Consider the following 19255-nt stretch of genomic DNA (forward strand, 5'->3'; position numbering starts at 1 on the left):
ACTTTTGACATCATCACCTGGCAGCCTATCTGCCTTTGTGCCACATCAGAGCTTCTGCCCCAGATCTAAGAATTAATAATTTCCACTAGTCAAACATCACTAACTTTGCAACTTCTTGTGTATTATTTAAGAACATTCATCAGTGTACAGGTCAGATCCTGCACTCAGTAACATGCAAAAGGCAGGACAGCAAACATTCAGAGTGCTCCTACGCAGAGAAGAGCCAAATAAAACAATGATGACGAGATTCAGCCCTTTTGAAAATGAGAAAACTAAAATATTTAAATGAAAATTGCTATTATATGTGAGTAACAGACCAGTGTAAGAAACTGTTCTGATAGTGCTTACCTGGTGAATTAATCAGCCTTCCTGAGATTCTGGAAAACTACCCCATTGAGCTTGAATGAGCGGCCCGTGTGACAGGAACACAGTCCAACGCTGGACTGAATCCCCCCCCAGTGGCTATTCCACGATGGGAGCTGCGAGCCTCATAATCTCGCAGATCACAAATATTCTCTTAATGCAAGCTAAAGCAGCCTGCACGCAGCAGGAGAGCAGCCGAGGCGTGTAACCCTTGTGATCCCCACCAAGCTCACGCAGCAGCATTGGATCACCAGCAGATGAACATGAAATCTGGAGCAGCTCCTGACTCAAGCTTCCCAACACAAGAACAGAGCCCTATTCCCCGACCCTCACACTCAGCTTTGGCATTCATCTAAAAAAGGTTTCTAGTTCTGTGTATCAGAGGTGGCAGAAGGGCAGGTTAGGATAGCACACTACCTCGCCCTTCTTATTTATAATTTTTTTAGAAGGATGGTGGCCCAAACCTAGCCCTCTGCTGTCAGTCTGCATGTCTCAAAGGCTAGGAGCAGCATATATGGATTCTGGTTTGTTCCCTTATGAGGACAGGAGCTTACCTCCATGTTTGGATCCAGGGCCAGGTTCAGTCACTTCACTGAAACGAAGAGTCTCAGACTGAAGAATACATCCACATTCCTTTGCTGGTGCTCCGTTACACCTATTTCCTTGGAAACAGGCATCCCTTTTTCAGACAGCATTCATGCTAAAACAGCTCCTTGCAACCCTAACTTGAAGTTACTAATTCACAACTTTACACATGAATTATTTCCTACACCTATGTTTTGACAATACACTTAACTGGAATATTTTTCATGCACGAGGTGTACAAAATGAGTCAATGCAGTGCTTATCTTTAAACCAGTATCATACACTTTTTGTTAAAGAACAAGGGCTAAACCTCGCAAATACAGACGGTATCTGGCATCCAGGTTGTGGCACGATGTAGTCTTCTGCTTTCATGTTGTCGTTTGTACAGGGTACATCAAAGGCTCTTGTAAACCTCTGAGGTACGTGGGTGGCTGTCCATTTTCAGGGCATGGTGAAAGTTCCTCTCATGATTATGGTCCTTTAAAACTTCACCTTAGTTCTGCTTGACATGCACAAGTTCCTGATGAAGGACATTCCTACTTTCGTAGGCCAGAAGGAATTTTAAAGGGCTTTACTCCGTTTTAGTTCTTAAGCAAAGGAAAAAAAAAAAAAGGAAACAAAACAAAAAAACCCCAGCCAAACAACACCCTCCCCACTCCCAACCCAGAATACACCTCATAGCATCTACACCCATCTTCTGTGCTTCCTCTCCTCTCTCTTTCAAGGAATGTGGTATGACCAGTGTATTGCCCTGCCGCCATCACCACTATGCATTCAAGGACTTTTGAAGACCGGACTGTAGCTGGGACACAACTTGGGCACGTGCCATCGCGTCACCATTCAGTGCTCTTGTATCCTTTTTCAGTTTGGATGGAGGATGCTCTCCCCAAACCCACTACAACCTCTGGCAGCTGCCGGAGACCTCCAGGTGTTCCACAGCAACCACAGGTTTGGCATGGAAACCCCAGACATGAAACACTCGGTGAGCTGCAGCTTTACACTTAAGCAGAGAATGAACAACTGAGAAAAGCTCACAGGAAGGGCATGACAACAACCATGCGTATGAGTTGATGCAACAGCAGCCGGGCCTTGCAGATAGCATCTCTTTCCTGTATCCTCCCTCCCCCTTGGTTCTTTTACTCCAATGATTGGAACCTTCTCAGGTCAGTTGAAATTACAGCTTCGAGGGTGGCACTTTTGGAGCAAGCTGGCACAGAATGGAAGGTGATGCAGCCGGATCCCTTGCTCGTGGTGTGTTGGGTAACAGGACATCTCTTCAATGCTCAGGGGCCACAGGGGGAAAAGTCAAGAGGGTAGAGGGCTCTCACGGCCCCTGCTGGGTTATGTGGCTCTTGTTTCTAAGGACGGGGTCCTCGTAACTGCTCGTGCAAGGTGGCGTGGAGGTTTCCAAGGGTAAGCCCTGCTGTTGGTACCCATAGTTGACGTTCCCACAGGGGAAGTGGCGGAGCCTAAAGAGAGGCACTTCTTTAATGCTTGCTGTTAGGGAAGATGGCTCCAACAGCAGGGAGGACCCAGGCAGTCGGCCAGTCACAATGTTGGGCCCCACAGTACAGTTTCCTTCCTGTCCCAAATTCTCCCTCTCGGGCATCTCCTTCTCCAGCAGAGAACTGTTCTTGCTGGCCTGCTTCTCCGCAAACCAGGAACCGTAGGTTGGATTCCAGAGGTTGGTGGGCTTGTTTCTGGAGCTCCGGCTTTTGTGCAGCTCAGAAGGAGGATTGGACTGGGCATAGGCCATGTTGATATGTCCCCCCACTGAGGATGATTGCACCTTCCCCGGGACTGGCGGTTCCAAGGTTCCCACTTTGCCGAGAGCTTTTCCAGCAGCAGTGGCTGATGGCAGGGGTGGTGGAGATGGCAGAGTTTGCTTGTCATCCTTTCTATCTTGGTGTGTGGAGACCAAGAGAGGAGGAATTCCTTCTGGATCGTCAGGGCGCATCGCTACCTTCTCCTCCTCCTCAGCTGATGGGCCGTATTCTACTGGCAAAGCAGTGTTGATGACATCTGGATCCTGCCGGGGAGAACAATGAGGATTTCTCAAAGCCTGCTACCATCATGCATACTCAGACTTGGTAAAAAACCTGACATGCCTGACAGCTGTCGTGCTATGATCACAGAGCATCTTTCCCACCACCCAGAGCCCATATTCCATAGGTAGAGGATGCTGGCAAAATACAGTTAGCCATGAGATGCAATAGGATACCCTTAAAATTGAACTCTTCAAAAAAAAGCAACCCTAAAACTCATCACAGAACAGCAGAGGAACAAAGCCAATGAAAAACATTTTTTATGTCCAGCCAGATTTCCTGTGGGAATGTTGTTTTGGAATCTATATCATCTCGAAGTTCATAACATTCTCAGATAATATGAGAAAGTTTCAGCCATGAAAGTATTGCTTCCACACAACAAGGGAGGAATGGGAATGCAGAGAGAAGGCAATACTGCCAGACCCCTTGAATCCTGAATCCATAGGGACTGCGGTTCTGAGCTATTTAAGCAGTTTTGAAAATTAAACTGAGAGAAAATGTGGTGATCTGAGCAACTTTTAATTATTGAGGATGACATGGCAAGCTATAGATAGCAGAAAACAATGCCTCTCCATCCCGGGATCCAAACACACATGAAAACCAGACCAAGCCTCCTGACCAGTGAGGGAAAGAAAACTGACTGAGGCCAGATTTAGAAAAATGTGCGCAGATGCAGAAACCACCTGGAAAAGGTGCTCTAAGCCAGGACCACTTCTGCTCAGTGCTGACCACACCTTAAGGGTGAACACTGGGATGGAGTGGCTGACATGACACATGGGAAACATGTATGGGTGCTGACCTGTCTTAGCTCTTTTGCTTGTTAGAATCTGTGCCTTTAGGAGCAGAACTACAGGTCTACTCTTTGTAAAGCTAAGTTTGTGCCTTTTGGCAGTAAAACACAAGAAGGATCAGCCTTCTGTTGGGGTAAATACCCCAGCCACTGGTCCCAGGCTGACACAGTAATGGTCACAGGCTGACTGCAGAAATGCAGTACTGCTTGCTCATTGCATGTTCTGCCTCGCCTAAACTGCTCCTCAACGGGAACCCTCCCCACCCCTCTCAGTCGAGTCAAATGAACACTGATACCTGAGTGCAGTACTCAATCCTCTCCAGGATTATGGCAAAATTTGGCCGGTCTTCCGGCTGGTGCTGCCAACACTGGGTCATAATGCGGTACCTGGAAGAGGAGAACGGGAGATGCTCATAAATAGCAGATCCTGTTGGTACAGAACAGCAACTTGCTGCATCCTAGAAACCACGAGCACACATCACCACTCTGACTTTAATAAATACAAGTGCTCTGCCTTCCCCAGAGTCAGACAGCTGAGGTGATGGTAACCACGGGAATGTGGCCACCAGTGGGGTGACGTCCACAGCACATCAGAGAAATAACCCACCCACCTGAAATCCCTTGGGAAATTCACTAGAGATAGGCAAGGCTACAGGTAATGGAGACCAGTTTTCCCTACCTGTGAAGAACCTCATATATTAGTGGTTTCAGGGCTAACCTAAGACACAGAAATATGGCACCATCTTTGACTGCAAAAGCAGTAGCCAGTACTTCTCCAAGGGGCCCGGAATTCTTCTCCAAAGCACACAGAAAATTTAACTAGTAGGGAAGTCACTGGCACTTAAATTCAATAAGGTAGATCAGTCAAGATAAGATAAATCTTGGAAGTGATTAACTTCTCACTAGAGAACAGCATCCAAACGTAACCTTATTTGTATGAATATATCGAAGTTAAAATTTCATACACAGGGCCAGGGCAGTTTTTAGGTGGATCCATCCTTCCTCCATTGGTTACAAACTCCAGAACCTCCTGGTTGCTTTTGCTAGGGTAGGGCATGTATCCCAAAGAGAATATCTCCCACAGCAGTACGCCAAAGGACCTGAACACAGAGGAGAAGGAAAACAAAGTGAAGGATATGGGAATGACCATCACTGAGGGGCAATGACCCTGGATGCAGCACCGTCAACATTGCTCTCTGTGGTCTGTTCTCAGGCAGCTTGTGGAAATCACCGCTGCAGGATTCAGACATAAATAAGCTGCATAGTTGTAACAGTGGACTTTGAGTAATTTAATGAATGCTAATAGTTGACTGCTAAGTGAGTGAAGCCTAGGTAGGTAAATATGGTTGCTTTACCCTTGTACTCAGCACTGTTCAACTAGATGTAATAAATGAGAAAGTCAGGTTATGCTTTTCTGAGACATCAGTCCCTGCTGGAGACAGCACTGAGTGGAGCAGTGGCCTGATCACTTACAACAAACTTTCCCTCTCGATTAAGCTACTCTGCATGAAATAACACACCAATGAATACCCACTGATGCTCTGAGCCCCACAGCCCCCACCTGTAGCTCAGAGTACAACAAAAATATTCATCAGCTAATATCACAGTGCTGGGCTTGTGTGGTGTGGCTTGCAAAGCCCTGGGACAACAGGACAGGACTCCCTCCAAATCTGCTCAGCTGCCTGGAAATCACCCCCTTACTGATTCAAATTGCAAAGCGCTATGTGCAGCAATGGGAAACTCTTGTGCTTGGTGCTGCAACAGGTAGCAGCTCAGCCACAGAGAGCTCATATCAACACCCCTCTGCCAGGGCCTGCTCTGGAGCTGCATCCCCTCCACACACCTCCCGAGCTCTTGCCTCCTGCTCACCCAATCTCCCTCGCCCTCTTGTGGCCACTGGCAACTCAAGAGCTCACAGTGCTGCTGCAGGCCAGGAGAAAGATGAAAGCCACAATACATAAAATCACAGAATAGTTTGGTTTGGAATGGATCTTCAAAGCTCATCTAGTCCACCCACCCTGCCATAAGCAGGGACATCTTCAACCAGATCAGGGTGCTCAGAGCCCCGTCCAGCCTGGCCTGGAATGTCTCCAGGGATGGGGCATCTACCACCTCTCTGGGCAACGTGGGCCAGTGTACATGATGCTCTTCTTCCTCACTGGAGGATGGACCCTGCCTGCAGTCTCCCGTGCTGCTTTCCTCAGCATGGAACTAACATGTTCCTCCCTGTAGCAGCAAAGCGGCACCTGCATCTGCCTCAACCTCCCTTCCCCGCCTGCTCACCTCCCTGGCAGCACCAGTCTTCACACAGGTCTGATCTTTCTGTTCTATTATCTCCTCCAAGATTAGTGGCTTTGAAAGACCTAGCTTGTCTTTTTAGTAAAGGAGAAATGAACATGCATTTTTTACAAAATATTCACACTCTACAAAAGAGGTTACAACACAGACAGACAGACGGGACTAAGAAAGAAAGGAAGCGCACCACGTGTCTGTTTTTGATGTAAATATCCCTTCCATGAAAGCCTCAGGAGGCATCCATTTGACAGGCAACATTGCACACCCCCCCTTCCGATAGTAGCTGGCTCTGCAAAGAACAAACGAAACAGAGAGTGAGCCAAGAATTCAGAAAATATCATTAATTTAGAATTTTTATAATTACAAATATCCAAATTATAAGCCAGAGGAGAGACCAATTTAGACAAAACAGCATGGCACAGCTGAAGAGATCTGCTCCTTCTCACAAAAACAGCGGAAATGGGCAGACCAGGGAATGACTGCTCCCATGTCCCTCGCTTTAGGCCTGATTTGGTGAACCCAAGTTATGGTTACCTGTGTGCACACTCCTACTGAATTACTCACACACTGCTCTGCTGCTGGCAGGGCCATCCTCCTGCACCTCTCAGCCACAGCAAGATCTCCACCTTGCCTCACACATGGTCAACTTGTGCACCCCCACCAAAAATGAACAAAGTCTGTCCCATATGTACCCAGTCTGAAGAATTGCAAGTGAAATGCAAAACCCTGAGAACCAGGGGTTAATGACAGAGATGCTTCACTGTTAGAGCTGGGACAGGAGTACACAAACCACCTCCTGTACTCCTGAGACAGGAAGTACATCCGTCCTTTAGTGTCATCGTCATTTACAATAAAATCTACAAGCCTCGGATCCCATACTGGCAGCTGCAGTAGGCTGCTTGTGGTATCACTGTTCATAACTACACAGCCAGAGCATCCAAAGGATGTTCCTGGACACAGAAACATGTGCAAACTTCAAAGGCATCTTTGAAAACACAGCACCAAAGCATTCATCTTGGCAGTTGGTTCTGCTGATTGTGTGACAGATGCTACTTTGCCCCAGCAGAGTCCCATCAGACAGTGTGGCAGAGCGGGGGCTCTTTGTGAAGGGAGAGGGAGGAGAGAAGGAAAAAAAATAAGCAGCTCTGACACACTTGGGCTTTTGCAGGTAGCACACTGTTTGCATCACCTCAGGTTGTAATACTGTCAGATCTCAAGCTAAGCAGAGCCAGGCCTGGCTTAGTAATTGCACAGGAGAATCCCCAAGCAGGTAAAAAAGAAGGCAAGGCACTGGAATAAACAGTGTGGGTGACTTGAGAACAAGGCATTCCTTCTTCCGAGTCAGAGGCAAATCAGTTCCTCAGCACAGCAGGACAAGGTGCTGCGCTTCTGGAGGTGCTATCTGGAAGATGAGGTATCAAACTACAGCCCTGACTGCTTGTGGTCATTAAAGATTTCCTGGCACTTCCCGCAAGAGCAGAGTAGTTAACCCTGCATCCTGGCTGAATTCCAGTTTGGTTGATTACATTTTCCTGACCTTCCTCTGCACCTTCCTCCTTTATCTGCAGTAAATTGAGGAGATTTACTGATGACATCAAACCAAAGGGGCAGAGGTAGTATCAAGGAGAGAGATTAAACTCAGAATGATTTGGGACCACAAAAACAAAAGGGCACATCGATGCCATTCAGTGTGGAGAAGCTAAAGACAAGAAACTGAGGACATAGTACAAGAGGGAGGAAAAATGCCCTCCATGACCATCAGACTTCATCACCCAGAAGAAAGCTGTCAGGAGTAGGAAAAGTCTGCAGAGCACAGTTACACTACACATGAAGACAAACACCAAAAATGCATTAGCTGGGATTCAGCAGGGTGGGATCTCTCCACTCTGCCTTGCTAGCGTTATGCAGAGCAGGGTAGAGCCTGCTCTCCTGCACAAACACCACTCCTCACTCATTTCAGCCAGCTGCCACTTGCAGATACCCTGGGCTTAGCTCTGCTACCTGTATATATCCCGGGCCATTCCAAAGTCTCCAATTTTAGCCACTCTCCCAGGCCCTCGACAGGTAAGGAGGCAGTTCCTGGCAGCAATATCCCTACAAGCAAAGGGAAGAAAAGCAAGAGAAAGAGAAGAACCACTTAATCATTCAACCATTTTGCAAGCAAAAAAGAAAACAAAGAATAGTAGCTACTTTCCTGAGCTGCAGAGAGCCCACAAAAGCCAGATAAGGCAGTGTTTATGGATAACTAGTGATGTCCCAAATTCCAATCTAGCCCAAAAGCAAGAATAGTTTAGCTTTTTAACATTTCCTCTTTAATCTCCATGTAACAACTTTCAGCTGAAAGGATGGACCTCCATGAGCCTCCCTTCCCACCAGGAGCTATTTTTAAGTCTCTAAGGAGTGGGGCTGAGTTCAGCAATGTGCCAGTACCAACACTAAGTTGTCTGGGGAATGATCCGCTGACCTGTTACTACCATGCTTGTTCAAACATTGTCAAATGGGTGTACTGTCATGGACAGGATGAACAACAATGTGCAGGTGTTCTGAAGACTGAAGGTACAGGCTTGAATCCATGTGTGCAGGTAAAGCTCCAGCTTCACCTCTGCTGGGCTGAAGTAAACCTTGAGATCTGAATAATGTGGTGGCGTATCTTGTGGGTAGCTCTTTCAGGAGAGTGAACTACAATCTCTCTCTACTCATCTCTACATAATGCTCCAGGTAGAATAATGGACATTTGCCAAACACCCCTTTCTGCAGGACCAGGTAATGATAGTCATAAGGTGCTGCACTTCTGGCTGTACTTCCATTATTCAAGAGGGAGAAGAAAAGGGTTCCAGAATGAGCAGAAAGGCACTAAGCAAAATTTACGACGGGAAGAGCTTTGAAGACTTCTGTCACACGACTGTGTTTCCATTTGCAGAGTAGCAAAACAGGCTGCACAAGTGCATGCACTGAGACTTTGGTAAAACCTCAGTCCTCTGCACCCTGGTTTATAGCAGCCTGTCTGTTAATTGCTTCTATTATGCTGATTTTATCTACCTTGTTTAAACGTATCCAGCCACTAGAGTGCAGCAGGACATAAACATATCAAGCAGCACATTACAAGTCTGTGCTGGCCTGTGTGTAAGCCATGCCCATGCTGACACAGGTGTGTTCACCTACCTGTGAATGAAGTGGTTCTCTTCCAGGTACTGACACCCACAAGCGATGTCACGAGCCACATGGAGCAAGTCCAGCATGGAAAGGGAGGATGGCTGATTCTACCAAAAGGCAAGCAACAAACATGGGTTAAAAGCAAGAACATGACATGATTCATCCCTGGTACAGAACTGGGAACTCTCCAACATGTGACATAGCTCGGATGTTAACACACAAAATAGCAAAAATGCACAATAGAGAGCTCATATGCATGAACTCTGTGAAGGATGTGCAGGCACAATGTCATGCAAATCCCAGGGACAGAATCAGAACAGCTGGATCTGAATTTCCAGCTCTGTAAGAATTGCTCCCCATTCTCATGGGAAACACTTGTGAATTTTCAGCCAGATTTTTGAGGAGATCTGTAGCCTGAACTGGTCCTCACTCAGTTTCTTTGTAATTTTGCTAGATTTTCTCTAAAGTCACCTTGAACAATGAGAATGACATTTGGTATAATGGCATGAGTCACATTTGCTCTTTCCCTCCTCCACATCTGTGTAGGTTTTATCTTGCCCCTTGGAGCACTGACACAGGTTTGTGTAGCCAAGGGCTATGGAAGAGTAAGGCTGCCAACTCCTGGTCCCTGCCCCTCTGATGAAGGCTACAGCCCTTGCCAGCAGGAGCAGATGCTTTAGTGAGCAGGGCAGGCTGAGTACCAGCTTGTGTTTGCTGGCCTCTGAAACAAAACCATCAGCTTCTGCACCAAGGTGTGAAGCAGTGATCCCTGCAGCCAGTCCTGTGGGCAAGGAGGAGATCATTGCTGCCAGTGTGGTGACAAACAACCGGGCAGGACCCAAAGGAAAGGCAGGAAGATGTGCCAGCGGAGGTTCAGGTTGGACATTAGGAAAAGGTTCTTCACCCAGAGGGTGCTGGAGCACTGGAACAGGCTCCCCAGAGAGGTGTCACAGCCCCAAGACTGACAGTGTTCAAGAAGAGACTGGACAACACCCTCAGACACACGGTGTGAACTGTGGGGTTGTCATATGCAGGGACAGGAGCTGGACTTGATGATCCTTGTGGGTCCCTTCCAAACCAAGACATTCTATGATTCTGTGACTGCTTACTCCACAGCTGCCATTTGCTAGCTAAGTGTTTCTCTGTGGCCTTGGTCACTTGACCAAACAAGCCTGTCCCACCCTCTGGCTCTCTCTTGTGACACCTACCATGATGCCCAGTGCCCAAAAGGCACACCTGCCCACGTGTCTCTCCCACCAATGCACAAAGCAGCACGGGTTCTCCAGTGACAGGGACTGCTGGCCCTGTCAGCCCATCAGTTGTGATGAAACGTATCTCTAGACTGACATGATGCTGCGCTGGCCATCCCACCTGATCTAAGCCACTGCTAACTGGGACTGGAAAGAATTCCAGGCTCTGCAGCAGGCAGCAGCCAGTAGTTAAACAGTAAATACTGGCTGCTGAAACCTAAGAAAAGTCTTAAAGAGATTAGGAAAAACCTGGCCTCAACACTCAACTAATGCAATAATTGAAAAATGCTGCATCTTTATGTGAACAAAGCCTGTTCATGACTACGTACCACCTGCCTATATTTTATTATTAACACAGTATAGTTCGTTGCATATATATACTTAACTGATTCTTTAAAACACCAGACTGCATCTCCCCCTAAAACCTTTCTTTTTGTAGACTAACAATTTCCTGAAAACACAAAGCCTTTCTCTCACCCCACTTTCATGGGGAGGGGGGAATAATCTTTTTTTATCTCTGCATGTTAAACTGACTCACCAGCTACACAATATGGCTACAGTAAGAAAGGACGCAGATGCCTTTTTTTTTACTTTCAGGGCATAACCAAAGGGAAATGAATATCTCTATCCATTCCTTCCTCTTCCGAGCAAGGGTCAGAAACCTGAAGTGAAAACTGAGTAAAAAGCTCAATTCTTTACGTGCAATCGATTCCAGACCTGAGCTATACAGCAAGGCAGTCAGTAGGCTGAAGCCACAGGCTGATTTCAACAGCATAGCATTTTTTCTCTTTTTCCCTTTTTTTCCCTTCCTTCTCCTGCACGGATGGATTCCTTCCACCTTTTATTTGGCTAAATACAGTCCTAAAACAGATGTGACTGCCCACCCAAGGACAATTTAGCCATGTACTTTGTTTGAAAAATGGAGGTTTGGGATACATTTTGCAAGGGGAGCAGCCTTGAGGCACCAAAGGATTCACTTTACAGCTTTTGCTCCCCAGATGAATGGACAATGGCAGCTGCAATGCACCACTGCTCAGAGCACTGGGCACGCTGGAAGTGCTCGCGTGACATCTCCCTGGGTGAGGCTGAATCTTGCTAAAGGTGAAGGAAATTCTGTGTATTGTTCAGCGTAATCACTGCTCTGTGCAACAGGCTGCACAACACAAAGGAGGGGAATCATTTATCCATATACAATTTATCTTCCAGAGCTGTTCTTTGATTGCTGTGCTGTGTGCGTGAGAAAGATCAGCACTGAACTTCCCAGAAGGGACAATTCTGCAACACTCATAAGGAGCGAAGGCTCTGATTCCAGGCATTTCTGAATCTACCAGAATGCCTCTCTCCAGATGAGGAGGAAGGGGTAATCCTATAATAGATGTGAAACTTTATTAGAAATGGGGCAGAGAAGCCCTTCAGGACTGTAAACCTTTGACCCATGGAGAAGTTTCAGTCTGAAGCTTACAGAGCAGACATGGCTGGCACAAATCGACAATATTCCACAAAAGTCACTGGTATTGTATCAATGATGTTGGATGAATATTTGGTTTACACATATCATCAGTTCTTGCTTAGAGTCCAGAAGAATCACCACGTGTTGGCTGAACATTGTTTTCATTATTTATGTGAAAAACACAGACGAATAACATACAATAACCTGTGCGCTGGCAGTATCCTGATCTCCCATTAAGTTGCATCCCATTTCCTGATACCTCCTGCAGAAGCTCTAGCTTCTCACTTCATGTCCCTTACAACATCTTAACTTCCCCCTTCCCTCGCATTGCCTCCTTCTCCTCCATTCCCTCTGCTCTCTTGCATGTTTTTCCGTGGCTGAGCTCACAGCAGTGTGCTGGTGTGTCTTGCTCCAAGTCACACAGGTTCTTGCTGGCAAGCCAAACAAGACAACTGTTGTGCTCAGTGGTCATTCAAGGATGGCGCTTTCTCCTTTCAGGAGCCCTGGGAGATAAGAATGCCTTCAGCACCTCTATTAACTTTCACTGAAACTGGCCAATGAATTTGAGGTTAGTGGCAGGGGAGTGGGGAGAACACCTGGGGGATGAAGGTAGAGAATGAGCACGTAAGTCTTTTATCTTCTGCAATCAGAATGAAAACAGAAGTAGGTGAAAAAGACAAGGTAGTAAGGAGATCAGATAGAAAAGCCAAAACTGGGGAAAAAAAAAAAAAAAAAGAGAAACCAAGCAAAAATGACAACAGTAATTCATATGGTGCTTACTGCACAGTGAGCAGTGCACCTCTGCTACTGAGTCAGTCAACCAGGTCTTATGTGTTCAGTTCATTCCTGTTAGAAGCAAAGCTCACAAAAGCCTGTTTACTCTGCAGTGTTCCTTGTCTTTCCATTAATGGACCTGGAAAACTAGGCATCCAGTCTGCTACGCCTGCTTTCTACCTTCAGTCCTTGAATGAGGAATAAGAGGAACAAAGCAGCTCACGGTTCACTAAGAGCAATGCAAAGATACAGTTGACAGTACTGAGCCATGGGCCTCATGTGCAGAGGCTCTGTCACATCTCAAGTACACGCAGAGGATGAATCCATTTCCACAGCTGCAACCCGTACCTCGCAGAGCACAACGCCCCTGACACATCTCACCTCTGTCAGTGAGTCAGTCTCCTAGCTTCGTAGTTTCTGAGCCAGCAGTCAAGCTTGTGCACCAGAGGCTGATTTCTCAGCACTCACAGCTACCATTAGCCCCTCAGAAGCTGCCCCAGCAGCCAGAGAATGAATTACCCTGTCATTCTCACCAGGCATCCACTGCATGGGATGGCAGCAGAAGCAGGGCAAGGCAAGGGGAAGGAAGCTGTTGGGAGTGGAAATGAAACACAGGGATCTGTGTCTGCACATAGGCCATGCACATTCACCCAGCTGTTACAGAGGGACTGGAAATTATTTTTCTGAATCAGTTCCGGCTTGTACCTGCCCACCTGCCTTTGAACCTCAGGCTTTCCGCAAGAGTGACAAGCATGAGACAGAGCAGAAAACAGCAGCCTCAGTCCCAGGTCTGCTTCAGTCCTGGGAGAAAGTTAAAAGCAGAAATAGGGGAGGATTTCAAGGTGCTGGTAACAGAAGTGTGTAGTAGTAGTTAATGGTCAGTCCCAGATAACCTCAGACAGGTCAGGAAAGACAATGAAAGAAGAGGCAGGGAAGGAGAGCAAAGGCAAAAAGAGAAACAGCAAGGAAGTAGTGTATGCTGTGCCTGGAGTGAACTGCCCACCTCTTCTGACATGAGCGTTCACAGGGGTCGCACAGAGCTACTGCTAACAGAAATGGAAGCCCTCTCATGCAAGGAGGAACTGATGACTGGGGTAGGGGCAGACAGAAAGAAATCCCTCAGCTCAGAAGGCTCCTGTGACTGCATCCTATGAAGATTAAAGGCTTTCCATCCACAAAAGCAACTGCTTCATCTTACTGCAAGTAGGTAAAAATTCCTGCTGTTCAACACTAATGTTCTTGGTGTTTCCTCACAAGACTCTGAGCTGGCTTCTCCCTCTAATTTAATGAGCCAAAAAGATGATTCCATTGCAAAGTGATGGGTGCCCTTGCCCTACACCATCCTGGTTCACCTGCCACTTCATCCATCTAGCACAGCCTGCTCTGGCAGTTTTGAACAAAGCACCTCCCAGGCAGCATATTCTGCCCATGCCGTTCTGCTCTGCACTGGATGAGAACGGAGCCCACACTGAAAACAACCATGAGCTTTCCCACTCACCTACCACCAAGTTCAGCCCATTTGTATAAGCTAACAAAAGCATCCCTAGGTGCTACAGAAAGCCAACCTCTGTTTATAAAGACTGTTCTGATTTCAAACATCTCAACTTTCTGGGTGTTTAGCTTTCTATCCAGGCAGGAGCCACTTCACTGCAATCTATCCAAGACTGCAGCGCTTATGGGCAACACACCATTTTATATGTCTGAAAACCAAGGAAAAAATACAAAGTTAATCTGTTTCCAAATGCCTTGAAGAATAATCTTATTTATATGTGTTAGATTCAATTTGTGTTTCTCTTGTACTGATAAAATCCAGCATTTTGCCCTGTGTCAAAGAAATGTAGAGGCAAAGTATGAAGCTGGGCCATGGTGCTAAACTCCAAAAACATCTGGGTGCTTCCCTGATCTGGGTGCTCAGAGCAAACTTTATTCTTCTGAACTACTGATTCCTCTCTTCAAGTCATAATTTATTTCTCGTACATTTCTAACTGACTCATTTCCTACCGATGCTGATTTCAGTGGGAAAATCTTTAAAACTCTGGAATAAAGATATTTTCTATTAAGTCAACAACTCCAGGCCTGATTCTCTTCTTACCTGTGTCAAACTTGGTACTGACAGCTAGCCACAGAAATGCACCTGATCAGTAATTTAAATAATGGATTTATCATTACTAGCTTGATGTTTCCCCTCAATCCGCCCCCAGAGGGTGTGAGGAAGGTAAGAGTAGAAGTTTGGGGTTTTTTTTAATTTTAATTTTATTCTTTCTTTAGATAGTATCTGTAATGCTATCTAGCAAAGTCCAGGAAATGAGGCACCTTTGCATAACCCCAGTAGCATCCTGCCAACAGAAATTTTCCAACCCTCTAAAATGGTGGGAAACAGCAGCTGCAGGATCAGCTCTTTTATAGTTACATACTTGCCTTGTGGCAGCAGCTTACTAAATAAAATTCAATTTTCTCTTTTCTTACCGGTCTAGGCCGTGTCTCTCTCAGGAACGATTTCAGGTCACCTCCAGCCATGAGCTCCAGCAGGATGAAACGGGGCAGTGCCTGCAAGCTCACCCCAATACAGCGCACAATATTCTGGTGGTTGAACTTGCTGTGGAGACAGGGAGACTCAATTATGGAGCATCTTTGATCCAAAAAGCACAACTACAGAAAATAATAAAAATGTGTTGCTGAGGGGATTTTTTTTTTTTTTTCAGAATAAGTAACAAATCGCAAAGGCAGGGTAGCTGGATCAAGCCAAAGTGCTACCCCTGCACTCTCTGTCCGTCTGAGTAGTGCAGAAATCAAGGTGGGAAAGTAACAGCTTTTGGCCGCTTTTCCACCTCCTGTATTCTGCATCCTTTTTGGGCTACAGCAAGACTCAGGGGTCACACGAAGCAAAGAATGTCTGCTAAAATAAAAGTCTCCTCCTAATTTCACTGTTCAAGGGGTAGAAGCTGAGCCAGGGCAGAGTTGTTCAAAATAATATGCTGACAAAGGGATCTGCTTATGTAGGGGATATTCCTCAAGGTCTAGACTAGTATTTCCATTTTTCTGCAGACCTCAGTATGATGGGAAACTATTTCTGTGGATTTTAGGACTCAGTCACTGAGACGCGATATGACAGAAGCATTAGGTCAATGCCATATGTGAGTTTTGAGTGGTCAAACCAAAACTCCTAAGGTTTCTTTTTATCTCATGTTCTGATCTCTAAGACAAATCAAGGGACCCTATTATTAATTCCGAAAACTGGGCCTAAAGATTTTCAATCTGGATAACGAAATCCGCTGTGGAGTCTCTTGAAAATTCAGCCCTTAATAATTTGGTTGCCTTGGTGTCTTCATTTGTAAGAAGAATACAAAAGGTTGGTAATGCCTATCCTCTTTGTAAAATAGTGACAGCAATGGGCTAAAATTACCGTACAGATGTGTTGCATGGACATAAACTCTTAAAGCATCATTTTCCTTACAGTGCTGGGCTTTGCAAGCCTACACAAGTGTTTGATCTTATTCACACACACCTAATAATGAGAGCTTCCATGAGGAAGTCCAGCTCATCTTGCTCCGAACACACTTCTGGCAATGTCTGGAAAAGAAAAAACAGGTTGACAAGGAGAATATATTTAAACTTACAGATATAGAATACCTGACACAATCAAAAGCACTAACATTGTCTGCAGTCATCCTTGTGATAGCTGCATTGTCTGCAGCAATCCTCCATGCCATAAAAATGTTTACAATCAGGGTGGTGAAGCACTGGCCCAGATTGCCCAGAGAGGTGGTAGATGCCCCATCCCTGGAAACATTCCAGGCCAGGCTGGACGGGGCTCTGAGCAACCTGATCTGGGTGAAGATGTCCCTGATCATTGCAGGGGGGTTGGACTGGATGTGCACTGAAGGTCCCTTCAACCCAAACTGTTCTTTGCTTCTACGATTGTTTCACTAAAATAAACCACATTCTAAGGTAATAGCTACACCATTACTAAAGTAGATTGTGAAGCCTGTTGAGGGATACAGATGAGAACACATGGCCCATTAATGCCACTGTCATCTTCCTCTCAATAAAGGAAATAGCTCAGAGCATACAGGGAACGGTGCTCAATATATGGGACTCTGCTGGATGAAGAATGAGAACCACAGTTCCTGAGCTCTCAGACAGTTCAATCCTGCTACCTCCCAGCAAGACTATGAACTATAACCAGCAGTATGACTGTGCTGCAATGTAACCTCTAGGTAAAAACAAGCTAGCTGGGCTGCTGAAGGCCTGCGGAACCCTACCAGGATCTCGTAGGATTTAGTTTCACATCCAGTACATATCCACCTTGTAGTGGAGTGGTGAGATCCCTGGAAAACCAGACATCTCCTACTTGCATGGTCTTCGATGTACATGCCAGCTGCTCTTGACCCTGTGAAGACTTTTGGTCTCTGACTCAAAGGCTTTGGACAGGTAACAAAACCAGGTGTAGCATGTGGAGGATGGACAGAGGATGGATTTATTTCTCGTACCTGCTGTCTACTGCAGCTGTATGGGAAATCTTTGCCTATTTACTAGTTACAGACCCCTTTTAATAGACTCACAAGCCCATATACTACGAGGTGTACCATCACTATGATGGATTAAAGTCTTGCAGTAGAGCAGCAACCTTTCCAGCCACATCCTTCAGTAATACTTAATTCATCTTCATTTTTATAATGCATTGGGACTCTTGGGTGAGAGGTGCATGAAACCATCATGATAACTCATACACTGTCACTTACTTTCACAGCCACCTGCAAGGGAGTGGGGTCGCTGGGGATCCCTGCCACCTGACCTTCATATACCTCACCAAAGGCTCCGTGGCCCAAACCCCTGGACAGACCAGAGAAGACAAGAAGGTTTTACTACAGAGAACACACATTATAACACTATGGTCACAGCTCACAGAATGGGCTCACAATTTTCATTGTAGTGAAACAGGGAGAAGTGGATATTGACACTGAGGATATCACTCCTCACACTACACGGGGGACCAGAGCTTGATGTGTTCTTTCCTTCACCTATAATGTATTTAATTGGTAGGGAAAACAATCTCCCAAAGTGAACAGTCCTTGGTGCAATCAAGCTGCTGGCAGTGCAATGTGTAATGGATAGCACTCTTCTACAGCTTTGGTGTCAGTGCTTTAGTGTTGGGTGCTCCATAACAGGTCAATAAAGATAGGTCATAAGCCTTGGTGTTCCCATACTCTAAGCACATTAAGAGTTCCCATGATGTTTATGCATCATCATTAAAGAAAACATTGAACAAGAAACTAGGAAGCACAATGGTTCTCAAAGGACCTGAATTCTTAACCAAGTATCTTCCTGATTTATTTTGTGATTCTGGATAAGCACCTAAGCCAGTAAATGGTGATGATAGTGCTTTATAAAGCACTCAGCTCTGGAAATTCAGGCTGAGATTTGTTTCTGGGACTGATCATATTATGAAATTTACAGTTTTATTTTGAATAAGGGTACCAGAAAAAGAGAAAGGAATTAAGAGTAATTACACAACAGATCCTATCCTATGCCCTTGTGACACAGATATTGCATACCTGTCTATTCAGTGTTCACTCGCTTAACATTAAGTCAACTGCTACAACAGCTATACCACACAGGTGGCATATTGTAACAACACAGCGAACTCTGGCAGAGAATGAGGCTGCATCCCAGATCCTTAGTCCCTCTTAACACTGCATGGGCTGCACATCGGGTAGTTGTGGTTTGAACCTCTAAGAGGCATGCCTGCATCTCGATCTGGGCAAAAGGCTCTTTTCTATGACATGGACTTTCCTGGTAGAGCCAGGTTTGGCATGAGAGCTGCACTGATTTTGTTCTCTGGTATATCAGTGGACAGGTTTTGCATGGGCTGTTGCCCTGCTGGCAGTTCAATCAGGCGCTGCTAAGGGCAACCTGCTCAGTTGTTGCATAAGCTCTGTCTGTCGTTTTGCCAGGATAAAGACCAGTCTAGGCAGTGAAACCGCACTGAGGACTTGCGTTGTCTGTGACTCAGTTGCTTCTTTTAATAACGTTTTGTAGGTATCAGCTTGAGACACTGTTCTTGGCTATGCCTGACCAACTTGTTACAAGCTGAGGGTATGAACCAGATCTCTACAGCTCAGTTAGTTATGACTAACCCATCTCCCAAAATGCCCATCTTCCCCTGCACTTATCAAATCCTGGCTGTAGCCTGTGCTCTCTGCAGCTTGCCACACTTCAAAAATCCTTTCAGAGCCCAAGTGACAAAGGAGAGCAGCAGCACAGAGTACCCTGGAAACTTCCAGATATAGACCAGCAAGATGTGCAGGTAAGGGGAAATGAGGTAAGAGACAGCAAAACACTGCCGACTGCACAGACTGCTCTTAACATCATCTTTTTTAGCACTGTAAGTTCCCTAGTCTTCCAAGCTTTCATGCTTCCACTTCTTGGCTTTTTGCGTAAAACTGCACAGTACCAGTACCAGGGTAACGTCACATTCACAAATGGCATGCACTGCACCCTGGAGGAGAGCAAGGTGGGAAAGAATTCTGAATTTTCCTATTTTCTTCTT

General features: G+C 46.0%; 1 protein-coding gene across 1 annotated transcript in view; it reads right to left on the minus strand.

Moving 5' to 3' along the window:
• Nucleotides 1-19255, minus strand: part of LOC136100192 (ALK tyrosine kinase receptor-like) — a 339835-nt gene that overhangs the window by 2395 nt on the left and 318185 nt on the right. Inside the window, exons 22-30 of the mRNA XM_065835062.2 lie at nt 17448-17538; nt 16211-16275; nt 15172-15301; nt 9241-9338; nt 8080-8172; nt 6266-6367; nt 4749-4883; nt 4080-4170; nt 918-2977 (exon numbers count right to left, since the gene is read on the minus strand). Of these exons, the coding sequence (XP_065691134.2) occupies nt 2273-2977; nt 4080-4170; nt 4749-4883; nt 6266-6367; nt 8080-8172; nt 9241-9338; nt 15172-15301; nt 16211-16275; nt 17448-17538 (1510 nt within the window). The 3' untranslated portion in view covers nt 918-2272. The remainder of the gene's footprint in view (nt 1-917; nt 2978-4079; nt 4171-4748; nt 4884-6265; nt 6368-8079; nt 8173-9240; nt 9339-15171; nt 15302-16210; nt 16276-17447; nt 17539-19255) is intronic.

This window comes from Patagioenas fasciata, chromosome 3 (assembly GCF_037038585.1).
Source record: "Patagioenas fasciata isolate bPatFas1 chromosome 3, bPatFas1.hap1, whole genome shotgun sequence".
NCBI lineage: Eukaryota > Metazoa > Chordata > Aves > Columbiformes > Columbidae > Patagioenas > Patagioenas fasciata.